The sequence below is a fragment of the Elephantulus edwardii genome, unplaced genomic scaffold, assembly GCF_000299155.1.
Source record: "Elephantulus edwardii isolate Elephantulus edwardi_28Jun2011 unplaced genomic scaffold, EleEdw1.0 scaffold00040, whole genome shotgun sequence".
Taxonomy (NCBI): Eukaryota; Metazoa; Chordata; class Mammalia; order Macroscelidea; family Macroscelididae; genus Elephantulus; species Elephantulus edwardii.
Genome location: NW_006399790.1, coordinates 9,355,142 through 9,376,025, shown reverse-complemented (window position 1 = coordinate 9,376,025; position 20,884 = coordinate 9,355,142). Strand labels below are relative to the sequence as shown.

General features: G+C 47.1%; 3 protein-coding genes across 3 annotated transcripts; 2 read left to right on the top strand and 1 right to left on the bottom strand.

The window, feature by feature from the left end:
* Positions 1-556: 556 nt before the first annotated feature.
* LOC102869287 (melanoma-associated antigen B4-like) lies at positions 557-1,600 on the bottom strand. The gene has a single exon (XM_006885101.1). The coding sequence runs from the start codon at positions 1,598-1,600 to the stop codon at positions 557-559; it is 1,044 nt and encodes a 347-aa protein (XP_006885163.1).
* LOC102868889 (melanoma-associated antigen B4-like) lies at positions 1,599-12,517 on the top strand. The gene is made up of 3 exons (XM_006885100.1): positions 1,599-1,617; positions 4,003-4,248; positions 11,718-12,517. Exons 1-3 carry the CDS (start codon positions 1,599-1,601, stop codon positions 12,515-12,517), a joined length of 1,065 nt encoding a protein of 354 aa, XP_006885162.1.
* A 2,983-nt stretch (positions 12,518-15,500) lies between these two features.
* LOC102868484 (melanoma-associated antigen B1-like) lies at positions 15,501-16,535 on the top strand. The gene has a single exon (XM_006885099.1). The coding sequence runs from the start codon at positions 15,501-15,503 to the stop codon at positions 16,533-16,535; it is 1,035 nt and encodes a 344-aa protein (XP_006885161.1).
* The last annotated feature ends 4,349 nt before the right edge of the window (positions 16,536-20,884 follow it).

Below are 20,884 nucleotides of genomic sequence, written 5' to 3'. Positions count from 1 at the left end.
TTGTGGAGGTGTCTTTTTTAAGACTTTCTTTTTTAAGTGTAATGATTCTGTTAAGTTATTCACAGTATACGTTCCTCTCTGAAATTAGTTTACATTATTTACAAACTTAAGTAAATTATATTAAATGAATTGGGGGGGGCAAGTATGAGGGAGATCAATAATCAACCATCTTTTATGTTTCTTTTCTTTGATCTTGTGCTCCCAAACATTTTTTTGCGCTCTCTTAAGCATTTCCATGGATACTCCTGTCTGCTGGCCACCAAAGCTACTTCTGTATCATTATAAAGTACCAAGGATTTTCCATTTCTTTTACCCAAGCAAAATTTTAACCTTTAAATATGAAAAACCCTAATACATTTATTAAGGTCAATTTAGATTCAGAATCTAAAGCTATTTTCAAATTAAAAGGCACAGCATCTGAAATGAAGCTAGAGCTACAAGTGATTCACATATAGCAGGCACACAAGAAGGCAGGCATGTGCCCCCCTCACAGTCCCATCTGGATTCCACTGCTTAGAAGACTACCCGCCACTTTCAACAAGGGGAGGAACCTTCTTCACACTCCACTAGGGTGGGAGGCCTTGCTGGACTTGGCCCTGAATCGGGCCCTGGCCCTGGCATTCACACCAACCCCAGGCCATTCCGCGGATGCTTCTCTCTGTTCCTCATCTTTCCAAGTTTGCAAATACAGGGTTTTGAAAGCGTTCTGGTCCATTTTACGGATCCTGACCAGAAACTCCAGGACCTTACTCTTGTTGGCTTCAGCACAAGCCCTGGGACCCCACAGGAACACATAGCGTGGAGGATCGCTGCCGGGCACCTGGCGGTACTCCAGGTACTGCTCCCGTACCAGATCTTCGGTGAGGAGCTTCCTGGGGTCCCCAAAGATGAAGTGCTTCTTCCCCTTGTAGATTCCCAGGTTACCCAGGAATTCCCAGACATCCTCCTCTTTGGCCTGGTTGTTACTCGCATGCATCATGCCCAGGAGAGGCATCAGCAGGCCATACTTGGGGTACCTTCTGCCACAACTCAGATTCTCTTCCTCACTGAACTCTAATTTGCTGACAATCACGTAGACTTGAGCCTTGGGCTCGACTTCCTTCAGGTCAAGGCCGAAGACCAGCTCCATGTGCTCGGTGGCCCTCTGCAGGAACTCCGGGAAGTGCTCCTTGTACTTCTTGTTGATGATCTTCATCATCTCTGCCTTGGTAATGAGCTCTTTCATTTGGTACTTGTGCAGCAGGAACTGCAGAAACAAGCACATCCTCCTGGCTAGAGGGTCTTTTTGTGGGGTCGCGGCGAGGCCCTCAGAGGAACTTGCACAGGCATCATCTTGGTCCTGGGCAACTTCGTCATCCCCTGTGCAAGAGGCACCTTCAGCAGCCAAGGGAATGGGTGGGGGTCTCTGAGCAACCTGGGGAGTGGGAGGAACAGTGTAGCTCTGGCGAGGAGATGCCCCAGGACGGGGAGCAGAGGAGGGAAAGGAGCCTTCCTCTCCTGCTGCAGTGGCCTGAGTCCCCTCAAGATCTTGGGTGTCTCCTCGCACCTGCTGACATTTCTCCTGGCCAGGGTTCTTACTCCTCGGCTGACTTCGAGGCATGGTGAACGCTGCTACAAGTGTGTGAGGAGAGCAGGTGAAGAAGGAGGGACAGAGTTGGAGAGGACTGAGCTCCTTCAGCAGTTCCCTCAGTCCACACTCAGGGGCCTCACCCGGGGACTCTTGAGCTGTCCTGGGACTTGAGGCTCCTCCCATGATCAGAGACACAACCCCCAAGGCTAAGAAGCCTACCTTCCCACCTCTTAGGCCTTCTGGGCACTTCCCAGATGCAAGTTGAGAGATGTCATTTCTGGTAAAGAGGACAGTCAAGACCTTTGGGGAGCTTGGAGGGCAGAACTCTTGGTCTCTCACTGTTCCTGAGTCAATGACCCTTAGGCCTTTAAACTGCTCACTCTGGGTGCTCGCTCACGCTGATGTCTATCAGAGTTTAGTGTTTCTGCTTATAGGACTGCAGCCCCAGGCTCGGAAGCAAATGTTCACCCTCAGTTCGCTCTCTTCTCTTTGAAAAGTAAAAGAAAAATTGTTTCATTGGTATGCAGATAGTTGTAGTTATGTGGTCAACAGGCAAACACTTAAAGTCTCCAGCTCCAGTCTTTTATTTCTTATTGCTGGAATTTCGTGTGTTTTTTAGGTGACCTCTGACAAATGAAAGGCCCCTTGGAACTCAGCCCCTTCTATTAGCATAGGGAGCACCAAACAAAGCTATTTGACTAAAAGTGTGTGTGTGTGTGTGTGTGTGTGTGTGTGTGTGTGTGTGTGACCCAAATAAAAAAAAAATTCTCAAACTCGTTGTTGAGTCAAAACTGACTCATAACTGATCCGCCAGCAGGTTGTCAGAGCTTTAAATCACACAGAAGTTTGCCCGTTTTTCTGCCTCAGAGTAGCTGGTGGATTTGAACTGTCAAGAGAGGCACCCTCTTTGATATGGGAGTCCATATCCCTATGCATACCACCAGAGCTTCCTCTCAGGCTGAAGTGGCCTGCCATGTCTTCCACAGTGGTCTCAGCGTGGAATTGTCTCAGTCTATAGGGTGCAGCTCTATTTAGACAATGAGAGGAGTTTTGTCCCTAACTAAAGCATGGCCCCTAAGTGCAAATAGGGCAGAAGAGGGGCTATCCTGATAAAGGGGCTCTACCTAGAATACTGACCCAAATAGCATTTCTGAGAAGACCCACACCCTGTACTCCCTGTCTAAGGCTCCATAAGGGGACCATTTTACTCCATTCCGGTAACTGAAGTCTGTTAAGGCAGAAACCTAATTGGTAGCAAGATGAGTTTCCTGAGTGATAGGTTAAAGGGCCACGAACTCGGGAAGAGTAAGGGACAAGAGCCCTGCTCCTACTGTTGACCCACTGACACCACCTAACAGCTTTGGCCTTTGGAGTCCCTTCCCAACAGCCCTTGTTGAATATGATGCCTCCTAACTTCCACAAAGGGAGCTCCCAGGCTCAGAGAGGCAGGAAGGTGGGCTTCTGAACTTGGGAGCTAGGGTTTCTCATCATGCATGGGAGGAATATGGGGCCTCAGGACTGGTGGGGAGTCCAGCTGGAGACTCTGAATATGGCCTGAGGGAACTTGCTGTGCTGAAGAAAGTCAGCCTTCTGTACTTCTACACTTCAGTGGACCTACTTCATCCGTCCTCCCACACTTGTACCAGTGTCATCATGCCTTAAGATCAGAAGAGTAAGTACCATGAGAGGCCTCCACTGAATCCAGGCGAGAACAGACCTCTCTGTCCTGTCATGGCTGAGAAGGCTTGCCTGAGTTGATGGTATGGGAAAGATATTGTGCCAAGATTAATCCATACAGGGCTCAGAAGGTCATGAGATGTAAACAGCAAGATAGCAGAGAGTAGAGGTGCGGAGAGCTAGGATTTTCCAACAGTTGATAGGATAGTCCTGAAAATGAATTGAGAAGACCCCACAACCACCACCACCACCAAGTAACCCAGGACAGAGAATCTCTACTTTTAACACCTACTTTCTCCCCAGACAGTCTCAAGAAAGGCAGTCAGGCTGCAACTTCAACCTGGCACTAATTTCAGCCACAGGGTCCTGAGGAGAGAAGCCTTGGGAATTCCTAGGGAAGTGGCTGGAAAGAGTTCTCTGGAAATCGGGGTTCTTAAAGCTGAAAAGGTATCTCTCTGCTGAAGGGACACAGCACTCTTAGCATCCTTCCTCCAGTGGGCCCCTACCATCTGTCCTCCTCCCGCATCCCTGCCAGTGCCGTCCTGCCTCCAGGTCAGAAGAGTAAACACTATGCCTGTGAGAAATGCCACTAGGCTCGTGACATCCATGCTTCTGAGGGTCGTCAGGCCCCTGCAAGGAAGTCTTTTCTCTCTCCTCATCTCCCCCTCATGGAGCTTCTCCTCAGTGTTCTCCTGGTCCCTCCTTCACTGCCTGGGGTCCTCAGAAACCCCCGTCTACTCCTACTGCTGCTGCAGCCGGAGAAGATGCCCAGGGCCAAGATGGTGGTGCAATTTCCTCTGAGGCCACTGCTGGGGGCTTCCAGAGAGATCCTCTCATCATCAAGAGGATGAGCTTGTTGCTGCAGTTCCTGTTGCACAAGTGCAAGATGAGAGAGCCCATCACCAAGGCAGAGATGATGAAGATCATCAACAAGAAGTACCAGGAGCGCTTTCCTGAGGTCCTGCACAGAGTCTCTGAGCACATGGAGCTGGTCTTCGGCTGTGATTCCGAGGGACTTTATGAATCACAGATCTGTCCCTGTACCATCCTCGCCATCTCAGAAGTACTCGAGCCCGTTACTGTAGGTCTATCTGTGCCTCGGCTTCAGCCTAAAACAATATCGGGGATGGAGGTGCTGTTCTTGGGAAGACGATCGAGATGGAGGAGTTATAGGAAGTCTAGCGAGAATGACGTGTTCCCAGCGTGAATGGGGCCTCCCATAGCTCCGCCCCTGCTCTGAGCTCAATAGTGACAGCCGTGTGTGTGTGCAACGCCATGACACTTCTCTCGTTCAGAGCACGAAGCCCCGACCCCTGTTTCCAGGTCGGGCTCATGTTGATGGATGTAGGAACTCCGCATCGAAACTGGAATTGAGGTGAGAAGCCTCAGTGAGAAATGAATGAATTCCCCCAGTAGAGAACACTGGTGTCTCTCCCAAGTTTTCCAGACCCGCCACTCCTCATTTTGCCTGTGTTGTTGTTGTTGAGCATAGGTACCATCCAGTAGACTAGAACACATAGTGACTCTATGAACAACAGATTTGAACCTAATATTATATACCAATATGAATGCAGAAATATCATATACCAAACATTAGTTGTGGGAGTATTCCCTTTTGTCTGCCCATATCTGTTCACCTTGCCTATTTGCTTAAAAATCAACCTATAGATTTCTATTTATCATGGCTGATAATGGAAGATTATGCATGGAATGGATTCTTTTTTGTTGTTGAGTCCCATTGAGTTGGAACCAACCCATAGCTGACCAATTCAGAGGCAGTAAATTGCATGGGAGGAGATTGTCCATCTTTCCTCTTCAGACCAGCTGGTAGACTTGAACTACTTGCCTTTGGGTTGGCAGGGCAGCTCCTTACCAGGAATTGCACTGCCAACACAAAGGTGGGTGGTTTGAATCTACCCACCAGCAGCTCTGTGAGGGGGAAAGATGAGAAATCTCCCGTGGAATTTACTACCTTTGAAAACCCACTGGAGGGTCAGCTGTGGGTAGGTTCCGACTTGGAGGGAACACAACAGCAGTATTTCCCGTTGTTGGTGGTATTTCTCATGCATCCCCGTATGTCTTCCTTTTTTTTTTTTTTTTAAGTGCTACTGCATGTATCGTCTCCTTATTTTCCATTATCTTTCTCTTCAGTAAGTCATTGCTGTGGTGTTGGAACCAACATTTAGCTGACTTTCGGAGGTTTTGAAGCACATGAGAAGAGATGCCCATCTTTCTCCCACGGAGCCACTGATGAATTTAAACCATCAGAAGTGCTGGTTTTGGGTTGGCAGCACAGCTCCCTAGCACCACACCACCAGAGCTCCAGGTTGGTGTTCTGTTTTTATTTTTACTTGACATTTCCCCTTCATCCACCTTGATATACATTGTTAGCCAACACCACAATTCAAAGGCATTGATTCATCTTCTGACATCCTTATTAATTGTAAATAATAGATGCATATTTAGGTGGTCTTCTCGGTTACTTGTTATGCTTCAGAGAGCTGGGACTAAGGATGACCGAAGAAGAATTGATTCCTTCTAGTTGTGGTGCTGGGGTGAGTCTTGAACAATCCATGGACTTCCAAGAAAACAAAAAGGTCTGTCTTGGAGAGGGTGAAACTGAGTCTGTCCTTGGAGACTAGGATTTTGAAGCTCTGTCTCACATACTTTGGGCCAGGAGAGACTGGTCCTTGGAGAAGGACATCATGCTCGAAAGGGTGGAGGGACAGAGCAGGAGAGGAAGACCCTGAATGAGGTGAATTGATAAAGTATGTGGGGCAATGGGGGTTGGTGTGTTGGAATTAGTGAGACGGGCTCAGGACAGGGCAGGCTTCAGAGATGCTTTACATAGGATTGCTACAGGTCACAGGCGACTCAATGGCACATAACAGCAACAACATACTATATTGGTTGTTTTTTTATTTAAGCCTCTTGTTTAGAGTCAACAAGACCTAGAAAAGGGCCTCTGTATTTAAAAATTGGTTGTTACTATATTTTGGAAGACCATTCTTCTGAGTGGTTCAGCACTCTTCTGTCAATATGCAGGACCGAGGTAACCTGGGGTTGCTGTAATGCTGAACCTTGTGCCATTGGGGTGTCAAGTGACAAAACGGTTACCCATGGTGGACAGTGTTAGGTGGAGCTACCAGTTTAAGACAGGTTTGGAAGCAGGAGTGGCATCCACCTCCTAAACAACATGCCTCTGGAAACTCTATGAACTTTGATGAATGTACTTTTAGAAAGGCTTAAGTCTTCTGTTCATAGGGTCACTATGCTTTGTGCTCGACTTAATGGCAATCAACAACAACAACAACATTAAAGTGAATGTGATTCCCCGTCTCACCTCCCATTAAAAAAAAAGTTTCTAGGTATAAACTTCCTCTAGCATTTTATAATAGTGGACTTTTGTTATTTATCCTTCTGTAACTGACTTTGCTAGATTTACCCACCTTATGATTCTCAAATTCTTCGTTATTCTTCATGCTGCATAGCATTCTATTGTGCCTATGTATTTATTGATTCATCAAACTTGGGACATTTGACTTGTTTAGTATACCTGGTAGTGAGCATGCTCACTCAAATGGGTCAGTTCTATTTCTAACCTTTTCAGGGTGTGCTACCCTTGTCCACAGTGGATATACCATTTTACAGTCCCACCAGAAATGATGAAGAGTTCCAATCTTCCCACATTGCAGCCAGCATGTTTTAAAATTTGTCTTATTAAACTTTGCTATTGTTTTTGGGCTTTTCTCAGTGTTATTCTGATTTTCACCTTTTCCAATAGTTAATAATCTTTCCAGCAGCTAATAATCTTTCCAATAGCTAATAATCGCAACCATTTCTTCATGTGTTTATGGCCATCTGAATGTCTTTGTTGGTAAAGTGTCTCCTGATGTGTCTTGCAGATTTTTTAAAAATGAGGTTAGTGGTCTTTTTGCTGTTGAGGCCTTTGAGTTTTCCTTAATTTTAGAAATTAGTCCCTTGTCAGATGCACGTTGTTGTGTACAGTCGAGTCAGAACTGACTTATAGCTGACTCATAGACAAAACTGACTCACAGCAGGTTTTCAGAGGCAGTAAATCACATTGGTGGGGACTGCCCACATTGCTCCCGTGGAGCTGGTGGTGGATTCAAACCACCTGTCTTTGAGTTGACAGTGCAGCTCCTTACCACCGAACCACCTGAGCTTCTTGACAGATAATTACGAAATATTTTCCCAATGTATAGATTAAAAATTTTTTGTTATTTATAAGCCTTTTAATCTATGTAGGATTTAGTTTTTAGAAGGTCCCAGCCATCAAGTCAGTTTTCTGTTGTTGACACATTTTTTTAATGTTTATAGTCAATTAATGCCATAGACTAAGGCCTCTGGATTCTTTAAACTTTAGGATCTTTATAGTTTTAGGTTGTATATTTATGTATTGCTCCATTTTGAGTTAGGATTTTTAACACATTGCCGCACACTTTTAAATTGACTGCCGTGCTTAGAAACACATTCCCCACCCCCCCAACCCCATTGTATTACAGTCATTTGCAGCTGCGTGTTAATATGATGTGAAGTGTGGATCTTGTTTCAATTTTATGGGAATAAGTAGGTATCCAGTTTTACTGTCCCTTTTGTTAAAGAAGTACTTTTCCCAACTTAATGGTTTTGGACTCTGTCAAAGATCAGCTGTCCATATTATTGTTATTGTTGTTGCTAAGTCCCACCCAGTTGTCTACTACTCTTTGCAACCCAACAGATCTGAATCATCCTCACAATCTGCCTTGCTGGAACCCATTGTTATAGTCACTGTGTCAGTCTGTCTTGTTGAGGTTCTTCCATTCTTTCTCTGACCCACCCCCCAACTTTCCCAGCATGATGTCTTTTTTTCCAGGGACTGGCCCCTTCTGAAAAGATAACCAATGTGAGATGATGTTTTTCTGAACTTCCCTCACAATGTACTTACTGTTCCAGCCATTTTTAAATAATCTTTTAGTATGATTTTACTTGCATGTGGTATCAGCACTTGCATCTACCTGTGGACTCTTGTATAAGTGGTGAGTTTAATTCTGGGTTGTCAATTCTGTTCCATTGGTCTTTACATCTGTAATTGTACCAATACCAGACTGTTGTCACTGCTCTGGCTGTGGAGTAGGTTTTGAATCTAGAAGTGTAAGGCCTCCTACTTTGTTTTTCTTCTTTAGTAGTGTTTTTTGTGTCGAGTGTCTCTTTCCTTTGCATATAAAGTTAATGATTGTTTTTTCCATCTCTTTGAAGAGTTATGCTGAGGTCTAAATTGAAATTTCATTTTATCTATAGATGCCTTTTGATAGTATTCACACTTTCTTCATGGTAAGTCTTCTTATTCCATTTATTTAGCCCTTTTGGGTTTTTATAGTAGTGTTTTGTAATTTTCTTTGTGGAAAGAGAATACAGAGTCACTGAACTGAAAGGAATTGGCAGACACAGAAGAATTTGATGAAACAACATATGAGCAAGAGCCTGTGTTGATGAAGGAAGAAGTTCAAGCTGCTTTGAAAGAATTGGCAAAAAAAATAAGGCCCCAGGAATGTATGGTATACCAATTGACATATTTCAGCTAACAGGTGCTGCCCTGAATGTGCTCACCAAGTTGTGTCAAGAAATCTGGAGGACAACCACTTGGCCAACTGACTGGAGGAGATCTATATTTGTTCCCATTCCAAAGAAGGGTGACCCAAGAGAGTGTGGGAATTATCGAATAATATCATTGATATCACACACAAGCAAGATTCTGCTGAAGATTATCCAAAAACCACTGGAACAGCACATCAACAGAGAACTGCCAGAAGTCCAGGCTGGGTTTAGAAGGGGTTGTAGTACTCGGGATATGGTAGCTAATGTTAGATGGATTTTGGCTGAAAGCAGGGAGTACCAGAGGAATGTCTTATCTTTGTACCATTGACTATGCAAAGGCGTTTGACTGTGTGGATCATAACGAACTGTGGCTGACTCTGAGAAGAATGGGAATCCCAGAACACTTGATCGTGTTAATGCAAAACCTATACTTGGACCAGGAGGCAGTCGTCAGAACAGAGCAAGGAAACACTGCATGGTTCAAAATTGGCGTGTACGCCAGGGATGCGTTCTATCTCCATACCTTTTCAACCTGTATGCAGAACAGATTATCCAGGAGGCTGGGCTGTATGAGGAGAAGTGTGGCATCAGGATTGGTGGAAGATTCATCAACAACTTGCATTGTGCAGATGACACAACCCTACTTGCTGAAACCGAGGAGGACCTGAAGCACTTGCTGCAGAAGGTCAAGCTGCAGCAGCCTTCAATATAGATTGAGGCTCAATATCAAGAAGACAAAGATTCTCACCACAAGGTCAGTTGGCAGCATCAGGATGGATGGTGAAGAGATTGAAATTTACAAGACATATTGTGATGGGAAAGTCTACTATTAGGGACCTCTCCAAAGTACTGAAGAGCAATGCTGTCACTCTGTAGACTAAGGTGCACCTGATCCACAGGCCATGGTCTTTACAATCACTTGCTATGTATCAGAAAGTTGGACAATGACTAGGGAGGATAGAAGGAGAATTGATGGCTTTGAGCTGTGATGTTGGAGAGTATTGAATATACCATGGACTGCTGAGAAAATGAACTGGTTTTTCCTGGAGAGGGTGAAACCAGGCTGTTCCTTGGAGGCAAAGATTCTGAAGCTTTGTCTGACATACTTTGGACATGTTGCAAGGGGGGACCAGTTCTTGGAGAAGGACATCATTCTTGGGAGGGTGGAGGGACAAGTGCAGGAGAGGAAGACCCTCGATGAGCTGGATTGATTCCGTGTTTGGGGTAATGGGAGTAGGTGTGTTGGAGGCAGTGAGATTGGCACAGGATAGAGCAGGGTTTAGGACTGTTATGCACAGGGTCGCTATGAGTTGCAGGTGACTCGACTGCACATAACAACCACCACAACAAGGTCTTTTGTATCTCTGCTTAGATTTATTTGGAAGTATTTAATCTTTTGGGTGATTATCTAAATGGTATTAATTTCTTTATTTGTTTTAGTTGGTTCCCTTTCATGCTGTTGAGGAATCCGACTTTTTATGTTGATCTTGTACCCTGCCACTTAATCTTCTTGCCGACTTCATTTGATTCTCCTTACATTGAATCACATCATCTATAAACAATTTTACTTCTTTGCCCGTTTAGAGACTCCCCCCCCCTTTATTGCTTTAGTGCTCTGGCTAGGATTTAAAATAAAATATTAAACAATCATAGAAAAGAAAGGACATCCTTTTCTGGGTGCCTTTCGCAAGAGGAATGATTGTGGTCTTTCTGGAGACTAATGTTGGTTTTGTGTAGCCCAGTGGTGAGAATCTGCGCTGCAATCCCAAAGACACGTGGTTCAAATCTGCAAGCTGCCCCACAGGATGGACAGTCTCCTCTTGTGTGATTAACTGCCTCTGAAAACCCTCTGGAGGATCAGCTGTGGGTCGCTTCCAACTTGATGGTACACAACAACAAGAACAATGACTCTTAAATATGCTGAGAAATTTCTCCTCTGCTACTATTTGGTTGACTTTTTTTTCTCAGGAATGCCACTTTTTTTTTTCCTATATGTGGCAGCCCTGGGGTATTGGGCACAATGAATGGGGAGTTTCTAGACAGGATGAGATAGGATAGTTTCTCTTTGTACGAGTGGCAGTCCTGGATTGGGTATGATGAGATAAGGTGTAGCGTTCACTTGTCCTGGGACCTGGTCAAAATGGGACACCCTAGGTGAGGGCCTTGATGGAGGATGAAGGTGTCCAAGGAACTCAGCACAGAATAGGCTGCATTGTGCTGTCCCTGTTGACTCCTCCCCATTTCTAGGAGTGGTGACTGAACTTCTCTGTCATTTCCTCCGTGTGGCTCTCAGAGGCATTTGAAGTATCAGCATCAGAATAGCAGAGGGTAAGAGCCCAGGCGTGTCCTGGTAGCAGCTGTTGATATGATAGTGCTGAAAATGAGTTAATAAGACCTCACTCTTACTAACCCCGTGTATACAATCCCCACTCATAGTCCCTGCTGTCACCTCAAGAAGTCCCAACTTTACTCTTCATTTCTTCCACAGGACCCAGAAGAGAGGAGCCTTGGGAGTTCCTAGAGCAGTGTCAAAGAATTCAGCAAAGCAGTGATTGTTGGAGCCAAGAAGGCAACTCTCTGCTCAGAGAGCTCAACCTTCCCCACCTTTGCTCTTCCAGCTTCACCTGTCATTCAACACATCTATCAGTGTTCATCATGCCTCGAGGTCAGAAGAATAAGCACCGTGCCCATGGAAAACGCCACCAGGTTCAAGGTGATTCCCATGCTCTTGAGGGTGCTCAGGCCCCTGCAGCAAAAGAGGAAGGCTCCTCTCCCTCCTCATCTCCTCCTCGTGAGGCTTCTCCGTACTTAGCTGCCTATCTCTTCTCCCTGGGGCCTCATAGACTCCCACCCATCCCCACTGTTGGTGCAGATGCCTCTGGCACAGGAGCAGATGAAAGTGCCCAGGGCCAAGACGACAGTGCAAGTTCCTCTGGGGGCCCCCAGAGAGATCCTCTCATCAAGAGGATGAGCTTCTTGCTGCAGTTCCTGCTGCACAAGTACAAGCTGAGAGAGCCCATCACCAAGGCAGAGATGATGAAGGTCATCAACAAGAAGTACAAGGAGCGCTTCCCGGAGATCCTGCAGAGGGCCACCGAGCACATGGAGCTGGTCTTTGGCCTTGACCTGAAGGAAGTCGACCCTGAGTCTCAGTCCTACGTCCTGACCAGCACTGTGGAATTCAGCAGAGAAGAGAATCTGAGTAGTGGCACATTTCCCAAGTACGGGCTGCTCATGCCTCTTCTGGGCATGATGCACTTGAGTGACAACCAGGCCAGTGAGGAAGAGGTCTGGGAATTCCTGAATAGGTTGGGCGTCTATGATGGGAAGAGGCACTTCATCTTTGGGGAGGCCAGGAAGCTCCTCACCAAAGATCTGGTTCAAGAAAAGTACCTGGAGTACCGTCAGGTGCCCGGCAGTCACCCTCCATGTTACGAGTTCCTGTGGGGTCCCAGGGCCTACACTGAAGCCTGCAAGACCAAGGTCCTGAAGTTCCTGACCAAGCTCAATGACGTGGACCAGAATGCCTTCCAAACCTTGTATCTGGAAACTTGGAGAGATGAGGAAGAAAGAGAAGCCGGCACAGGCTGGCCTGGGGTCGGGATGAATGCCAGGGCCAGGGCCCGATTCAGGGCCAAGTCCAGCAAGGCCTCCCACTCTAGAAGAGTGTGAGGCAGATTCTTCACCTTGTTGTTGTAAGTGGCGGGTAGTCTTCTAAGCAGTGGAATCAGCGTGGGGCTGTGAGGGGGCACATGCCCGCCTTCTTGGGGTCCTGCTGTATGTGAGTAACTTGGAGATCTAGCTTGATTTCAGATGTTGCATCTCTTTTAGTTGGCAATTTCTTTAGATTCTGAGCCTAAATTCATCCTTTTTTTCTATTTATTGCTTCCTTAAAAAATTTTGAATGTAAGGTTTTATGTTTGATGAAATAGAAAATGCTCTAGTTCTTCTCATTTGTGATCCAGAGGGTACCTAAGGTTGCGTGGCAGCAGAGACATCCTTGGAAATGGTGGAAATGGTGAAGAAGTCCTCAGGAAGGAGTTGAGAGCATGAGATTCCAGGGGGAAAAAGACAAAAAATAAAATACAAAAGGTGGTTGATCGTTGGGTTCCCTTATACCTTTTGGCAAGAGTTAAATGTACACGAGCCTGGAAGTGTTCATTTGAGAAGAGAGAAAATAAATTGTTATGATTTAGACCTCTTGTTCATTGGCTCTCATTTTTCTTAAATGACAATTGAACGTCTGCTCTTTGTATGGCTTCACTTTGGTCTTGGGGACTTTGGGGCTCAGCAGTTAAGATAGTCTCGAAGATCTATTTAAGTTCTAAAAATGAGCGAGGACTTCAGGATTCCCCCTATGTAGATGACAGTTGGGGGCCTTCGGGCCACCTGGATCTCTCAATGGGAGGGAATTTTAAGTTAGGCTGTGTGTGCAGCAGGGGAATTTTAAGGGGTAAGTGTGAGGTAGAGGTGTGTGTGGGGGGGTTACTCTATTGGCCTGAAAGGGAAATGTGCAAGGATAGATGTGGCTCTGCCTTAGGAGACTGACCTTAAGATGGAAACAGATACTCACCAATTACTCTAACATTATGGACAAACTGTTCTGTGCTCTTTTTCTGGTGTCCTTGAACATAACACTGGCTGGTCGTTTGGGGCACACTCCCTGCCTGGTAGCAGGAATGCTGCTCTGAGTACTATACTAATAAAGGTTGGCGAGTCAAGCCCACCTGAAAGTGCCAAGATAGAAAAGCCTGGCCAATCTGGTCTGGTTAAGCGTGCAGCTCTGGGCAGGGAGATAAGTGCGGCAATGAATGAATGGAAATCCAAAACCTCTGTAAATGTCTATTAAAATTAATAAAAAAAGAGTGCAGCTCTGAAAACCTTGTGGGTGGGTATACATCTACTCTGTACCGCCTGGGGCCCCAGTTGGCTGCAGTCACCTAGCCAGCGATCTTAAATTTATTATTTGATTTTTTCCTTCCTAAACTGCATTTTTGCCAGATTGGGTTTTCTTTGTCCCAGGGTAGTGCATAATGTGAAAACACATGCTGGAGAAAACACATTTTCAGACAGGAGGGCTGTGAAAACATACATAGCAACAGCTGCCGTTTTGTTAAAAGGTCCAATATTTGGAAGTCACTTTGCGGGGGTAGGTGGGGGTCATTAACATTTCTTGCATCATCATGCCTGACAAAGGTCAGGTATCAAGATGTACACAGTAACAGCAAAATCAAGATGTATGGTCCAGAACAGAGATCACACCAAATCCCCCTGCTGTGGAACCCAGGAGGCTTAAGGCAGAGTGGTTAGGATGAGCTGTCCATTAATTTCTGCCTTGAGGGTACCCAGTGGTGAGGAGCATGCCTGAGTAGTTCTACTTAGGAAAAAGATTCTGACCCTGAGAGACATGACAAGGACTTTGAGCACTACAGTGGAACGGTCTACAAAAGAGCCTCTGCAGAGATCACTGACACTCCCACTCCCACACCCGCAGCACTGCTGGGACGCCCCAGGCAGTGGGTGGCACACAGCATGTCCTGTCATGTCCCCTCCTGCCCCCCTGGACCTCTTGTTTAAAGCCTGGGCAAGAGAGGCAGGGACACCAGGCTCCAACTGGCATCTGGATGGAGACTTGAGTGAGCAGCAGCAGAGACCACCGTCTCTGGGAAGTGGCCGCTCTCTGAGGTCCCTCTGTAGCCTCCACTGAGTGTGACAAGTCCTGACCTCCACCTGCTGGGGGTGCTCAGTCGTTTAAGTGTCTGCTCTGTGGGGGCTGTGGGCTCTTTGCCACTAGAACAGCCTCAAGTGCTAGCAACGGTCGGGGTCCAGGTAAGGGCCTGTGTGCAGACAGAGGGGTCTACCTGGGGGTCAACCCAGCCTGGTAGCCCTGAGACCTTTCAGCCAGGGTGCCACTCAACTCCTGGAGATACTCAAGAGGGTGGGGTCATGGGCCCCCCAGTGTGTAGAGGGGGCCAAGGAGGGGCACTTGTGGCAGTGAGGACCCCAGTGTTCCTGAGTGCCATCCTTCCAGCAGAGGTGACCACATGACTGCTGTCCCAGACGAGGGCAACCTGCACTAACCACACACCACAGAGGCCCCCATTTCTGCCCTAAAGTCAGGTTGCTATGAGTTTTCCTGTCACTGGAAGATCTGTGTCCTGAAGAGGATGGAGACCTAGATCGTAGATCCCAGAACAGGGTGCCTGGCAGGGATCCTAAATCCTCATAGAGAGTGTTCCCTACAGAGGGAGCATGGGTACAGCTCAGCCAGGCCCTCTGCTCTGCGGGTCCCCTGATGGGGAAGCCACAGGTGGAGCACTTTGACCCCTTTCCAGGGAAATGAGGGCTTCAGTCCCCACAGGAAGCCCCACTGCTGCTGTTACCAAGACCCAAGTGACAGAGGGCAGAGTCCTGAGTCTCCCAGCCATGCCAATCCCTTCCCTCAGACCCTGGAAGAGCTGCCTGCTTGCAGCCTAACCTTGTCCATCTTCCTGTACAGGGCTTTCAGGGTCTGCTGACTGGGAGAAAGGGAGCCTGAGGGATCCTAAGGAAACCACTTCCTGCTGAAAGAGGAGCGAGCTCCTCAGCCTTAGAGGGTCTGCATCACCTGTGATTGCCCCCAGAATCTTGCCTGGCTCCCTTGTCCGGTGTCACCATGCCTCGTGGTCAGAAGAGTAAGCTCCGTGCCCAAGAGTCCCGTGTCCAGGCTCGAGCTGCAAGTCACAGGATGGAGGGTGCTCAGGCCACTGCAGCTGCTGAGAAAGGGTCCCTCTATCCCTCTCCTCCTTGTGAGGATTCTCCCCAGAGCTCCCGGGCTGCTGCCATCCTCCAGGGTCCTCAGGGAGACCCCTCCACCAGCAGTGCTGCTGCAGGTTCTTCTTACACTGGGGCTGAGGGAGGGGCCCCGGCCCCAGATGAGCGAAGGCCAAGTTCCTGTGATGCTCCCCCCTCTGCTGACAGCTACCAGAGGGATCCCTTGATTAGGGAGGCAGATGTTTTGATGCATTTCCTGTTGAAGAAGTATAAAACGAAAGAGCCCGTGATGAAGAAAGAAATGATGATGGCCATCAACAAGAAGTACAAGGTGAACTTCCCTGAGATCCTGAGGAGAACCTTGGAACAGATGGAGCTGGTCTTTGGCCTTATCCTGAAGGAAGTGGACCCCAGCACTCGATCCTACATCCTCATCAGCAAGTTCAGCATCACCAATGAAGAAAGTCTGAATAATGATGGCGAGTTTCCCAGGAATGGAATCCTGATGCCTCTCCTGGGCATAATCTTCTTAAAGGGCAACCGGGCCACTGAGGAAGAGATGTGGGAATTCCTGGGTATCTTAGGGCTCTTTGATGGTAGGAAGCATGTAATCTTTGGGGAGCCCAGGAAGCTCATCACCCAAGATCTGGTGCAGGAAAAGTATGTGGAGTACAGGCAGGTGCCCAGGAGTGACCCTCCACGCTACGAGTTCCTGTGGGGTCCCAGGGCCCACACTGAAACCAGCAAGATGCAAGTCCTGGAGTTTTTGGCCAAGATCAAGAATACCACACCCAGTGCCTTCCCAGCGCAATATGAAGAGGCTTTGAGAGATCAGGAAAGGAGGGCCAGAGTTACAGCCAGGTCTAGGGCTCCTGAAACAGCCTGTGAGCTTCCCAGAGGCACCCAGGGCAGACCTTCCAGCCCTAGTCAAGTCTGAGGCCATTATTCCTTTGAGGTCCAAAACAGAAGTGGTGGGCAGGCTGGGGCTGAGCTGGAGAAAGCATCCTATTGAACCTCTTTTCCTTTCTCTTGTACATCAGTAACTTCGTCCTTTTCCTTTTGATGTTTTCCACATTTTATTCTCATTATTAACTTTATGATCTAGATTACACAATTATTTCACTTTATTGATACAAATTTTGAGAGCATGGGTTTTAGCATCTTTCTAAAACAATCAGAAAAACTTGCATCTTTTTGCAGGGTGGGGCGAATGTAGGGTCTAGAACAAGGTAACATTGCTTTGCAAATGAGATTTTCTCAGCAATGTGACTGCATCTCACAAATAGCATATTTGGTATAATAAAGTAGCATAAGGTCAGTTTTTGTTTTGTCTTATTCACTTCTCTGTTTCTATTTGTAAAAGTAAAGCATATATATGTTGGCTACCTTTGCATAAGAATATGGATGAAGAGTGGACTTTGTGGGAGGGATTGTATAACAATGAAAGAATTTTTTTTTCTTTTACTTTTCAAAGAGAAGAGTGAATTGTGAGGGAGAGGTGGGCAGGTAGAAAAGTGCAACAATGAATGAATAGAAATCCAAAGTCTCTGTAAACTTTCATTAAAATTAATTAAAAAAATAAAATAAAAATAAAAAGGCCCTGTTGAGTGGCTCATTTATTCCTTGTTTTTCACTGAGTATTGGTTCTTTCAAACTGTCTTTTCTAGTCCTGAGTAATGTGGGATAATTAAGACCCATCTCTGCACAACGATGTCTAGAATGAAGGAGCAGCTTCCGGAGAAAGAAGATGGTAAGATACTCTCTGTGACCAAAAGGCAGTAATAAAATGGGACCAAGATCAAGGACGTTTCAAGGAGAGCAGGCCCTGAGAAAGGGCAGTCTGGGGCTTTGATCTCTTGGGAGCTTAGGGGTGAGGGGATTGAAGTCAGAGGGTACTAAATGGAGGTGAGGGAGCGGTGCACCAGGGCAGACACATAATGTATTTGAGGACACAGAGGCTGAACTGGAAAGCAGCTTCTAATAGTTAATTTCATATTTTAGATAGCCCAGAGAAAAGTCTCTGAGTAGGGTAGGAACTGGAAACAGATGCTGAAAAAAAAAGACAAGGCCCTTCACCCAGATTCCTCAGACAGACGATTCTTTCCCTTGGAGCTGGCACCCTGAATTCAGACTTCTAGCCTCCTAACTTGTAAGACTGGAAAGTGTCCCACGCTCTTGTCCTAGGGATTTATAAGCATGCCTTGCCTGGCTGTCTTACGCACAGTTCCTGAGAAACAAGGGTGATGTTTTCATGAGGTTAAATGTCTAGAAGTTCCAATACACTTTATGCCGGACTGCGAGCCTGGAACCCCATAACAGCATTCAAACTCCGTTATCCTTGACAGACTGCAGGTGAAGACTGGAGCTTTGACTGTGGTGAGATGAATGGAAACAGGGGTGATTTAGGTGGACAGGCAGCTGGAAAGAGTAATTTTGGCAACTGACGAGAATTCCAGGAACTCTCTGTTCCCTCCAGCTGAGCAAGTCTACCTCGACCCATATTAACCAAGGTACTTAGATTGAATCATGTTCCCCCCAAACAGGTAGGTTTTGTAAATCCTAAAGCCCATACCAGTAGTTAAGATCTCATTTGGAAATGGGTTTCTTTGTTATTTTATTTTAATGTAGAGTTTGCCTCAAGTCAGTTTATTTTTGAGATACCAGGATGCTGATTGAGCAAACAAGATGAGGGGCAAGAGATGCCACACCCCAAGAGCTCACCAGGAATCCAAGAAACAGCTACTGGGAAAAGACAAAGACCCTTCCCCAGAAACAACAGAGAAAGACATTTCCTCTGGAGCAAACACCCTGAATTTTAACATGTAGCCCCCTGAACTGTGAGGAAACGCATTTCTGTTTGTGAAAGCCACTAGATTGTGGCATTGCAGATAAAGCAGGAGCTGTTGTTGTTGTTGTGTGCCATTGAGTCTCTTGCGACTCATAGCGACCCTATGTACAAGAGCCCTAAACTCTGCTCTATCCTGTGCCAACCTAGCCATCTCAAACGCACTCATTCCCATCACTCCACTCACAGAATCGATCCATCTCATCGAAGGTCTTCCTCTCCTGCGCCACCCCTCCACTGTGCCAAACATGATGACCCTCTCCAAGGACCAGTCCCTCCTTGCAACATGCCCAAAGTATGTCAGAGGAAGCCCCAAAATCCTTGTCTCCAAGGAGCAGCCTGGTATAACCCTCTCTAGGATAAATCTGTTTGTTTTCTTGGCAGTCCAGGGTACTCTTCTCCAGCACCGCAGCTCAAAGGCATCAATTCTCTTTCTGTCGTCCCTATTCACTGTCCAACTCTCTGATGCATATCACATAATAGCGAAGATTATAGCCTGGAGCAGGTGCACCTTAGTCTCCAGCCTGACATCGTTGCTCTTCAGTGTGATAATGAAAAAGATGGTCCCCGCTGGGTCGTGAGAAGTGTTGCCCTTGGCTATGGACCTAAATGTTGACTGTGAGAGCTCACTCAAGGGCACCACAGAAGGAAGGCCTGGCAGTCTGTTTCTGTAAACATCCGACCAAGATAACAATGTAGGACAGTTCTGCTCTAATGCACAGGGCCACCTGACTGGATGGCAAAAACAATTTAAAACATTAGTTTTCAATTTAAGCAGTCTTTTGTCTCTACTATATCCTAGAGAAAACAACAACAACAACAACAAAATGTCTCAGCAGGTTGGCTATCTAATCAAAATGGAATCTGAGGTTGTAAATCACATGGGAGGAGGTTGGCCACCTTTCTCTCAAGGAGGATTCAAAGGGCCTCACCTTTCAATTACCAACTCACCTCCTCATGCACTACATAATGAGAGCTCCCCGCTCCAATCCTAAGATGAGCATATTGCACAGAATTCAGCCTTTGTTTTAAGCCTGGGAGCGTGCCAATAGACATATCATCCCAAAGGGAAGGACTGTTGTTGAGTACCCTTAGGTTAGAATCAACTCATAGCTGACACTCCAGTGGGTTTTGAGAGGCATTAAAACTCATGTAGCAGAGTGCCAACCTTTCACCCGCAAAACAGCTGGTGGATTAAAACCCACTTGCCTTTGCATTGGTAGCAAAAAAAAATTTTTTTTTTTTTTTGGCAGAAAGGGTCTGAGGAAGGGAGGTCTTGACCTACAAGCATCAGCCCCATTACGTGGAAGGAATACATAACTGGTGTTAGGTGTGCACCCTGAGTATTAATGGGGATAAATCACCGCCGAAGAGGCCGAGCCCAACACATCTGAGCCTTCAGGGACTCTTGGGAGCCCCCATAGGTGGTGCGTCCAGGAGGGAGGCCAGGATTTTCCCTGTGGGGCCTCCTAGTGAAGACTGATGTGTTAAGTCTGTGGCTCCCTTCAGTCCTCATGGGTGAGAAACCTAGGCTCTGAAAGACTTAAAGGTGAGAGACCACTGGTTCCAAGAGGTTGGGGTCCCATTATCTGTGCCCCTACTGTCAACACTCCGGGTCTCTCAAAAGCCTTGGCCCTCACAAGCACTCCGCCCACTTCCCCCACCCCCGCTCCCTGCCCCCGCACCGCCCCCATTAACATTAGCGGGTCTGCACCGCCCCCCATTAACATTAGTGGACCTGATGGCTCCTGGCTTGAATCCTTTCAGTCCTTTCTGCCTCATGGAACAGTGAGTTGCATTGCCTGAAGATTCCCCCCCTTGAGGGGCTTGTGGACCACCAGCAGTGGCCTGGAGTCAAGGTGAGGACTCCGACTGGGGACTGGGAGATCGCTCCCCAGAGAACAAAGCTACCCCGCCTCCAGCTCCCCTCAAAGACCCCATGCTGCTTTGAGCCGCAGGACACCTCAGCAGAGCTATCTGGCTGAAATTCTCCAGCAAGTGGGGGTGTGGCCTTGGGAAGTGAGGTCCAGAGATGCAGAGAGGGGAGTCTTGGAACTCCTTCAAATCCAAGTGTGGAGCAGGAGCAGGAAAGAGAATCCAAGGAGGAGCTCTACGGAGCTCCAGCCCTGGTGTTGGCTGCCACAGGCAGGGGGCTCCACTCCCCTTTCCAGACTCATTTCTGACTTGGAAGCCATTTGAGGACAAGTTTCGGTTTTCCATCTCAAAGTCTCAGGAAGGAGAGGCCAGATCCAACAGGGCTTGCCAGTTCTGCTGTTCCTAGGTTGGTGGAAACTTTGAGCTGACCAGAGGGGTCTCAAATCAGCAGGCAGGTGTCTAAAGCTTGATCTGTAGCCAAGGGTGGAGCTATCGCCAATCCAAAAAGCTGATGTGGTGGGGGCGGGGAAAGGGAGGCTTAATCATGGAGTTGTATGATCGGCTGG

Bases quoted from the DNA above. Each gene is read 5' to 3' on its own strand.
- LOC102868484 (XM_006885099.1), top strand. From the start codon at position 15,501: ATGCCTCGTGGTCAGAAGAGTAAGCTCCGTGCCCAAGAGTCCCGTGTC.
- LOC102869287 (XM_006885101.1), bottom strand. From the start codon at position 1,600: ATGCCTCGAAGTCAGCCGAGGAGTAAGAACCCTGGCCAGGAGAAATGT.
- LOC102868889 (XM_006885100.1), top strand. The intron at 4,249-11,717 runs GTGATTCCGAGG...CTGTTGGTGCAG, and splicing joins CATGGAGCTGGTCTTCGGCT to ATGCCTCTGGCACAGGAGCA.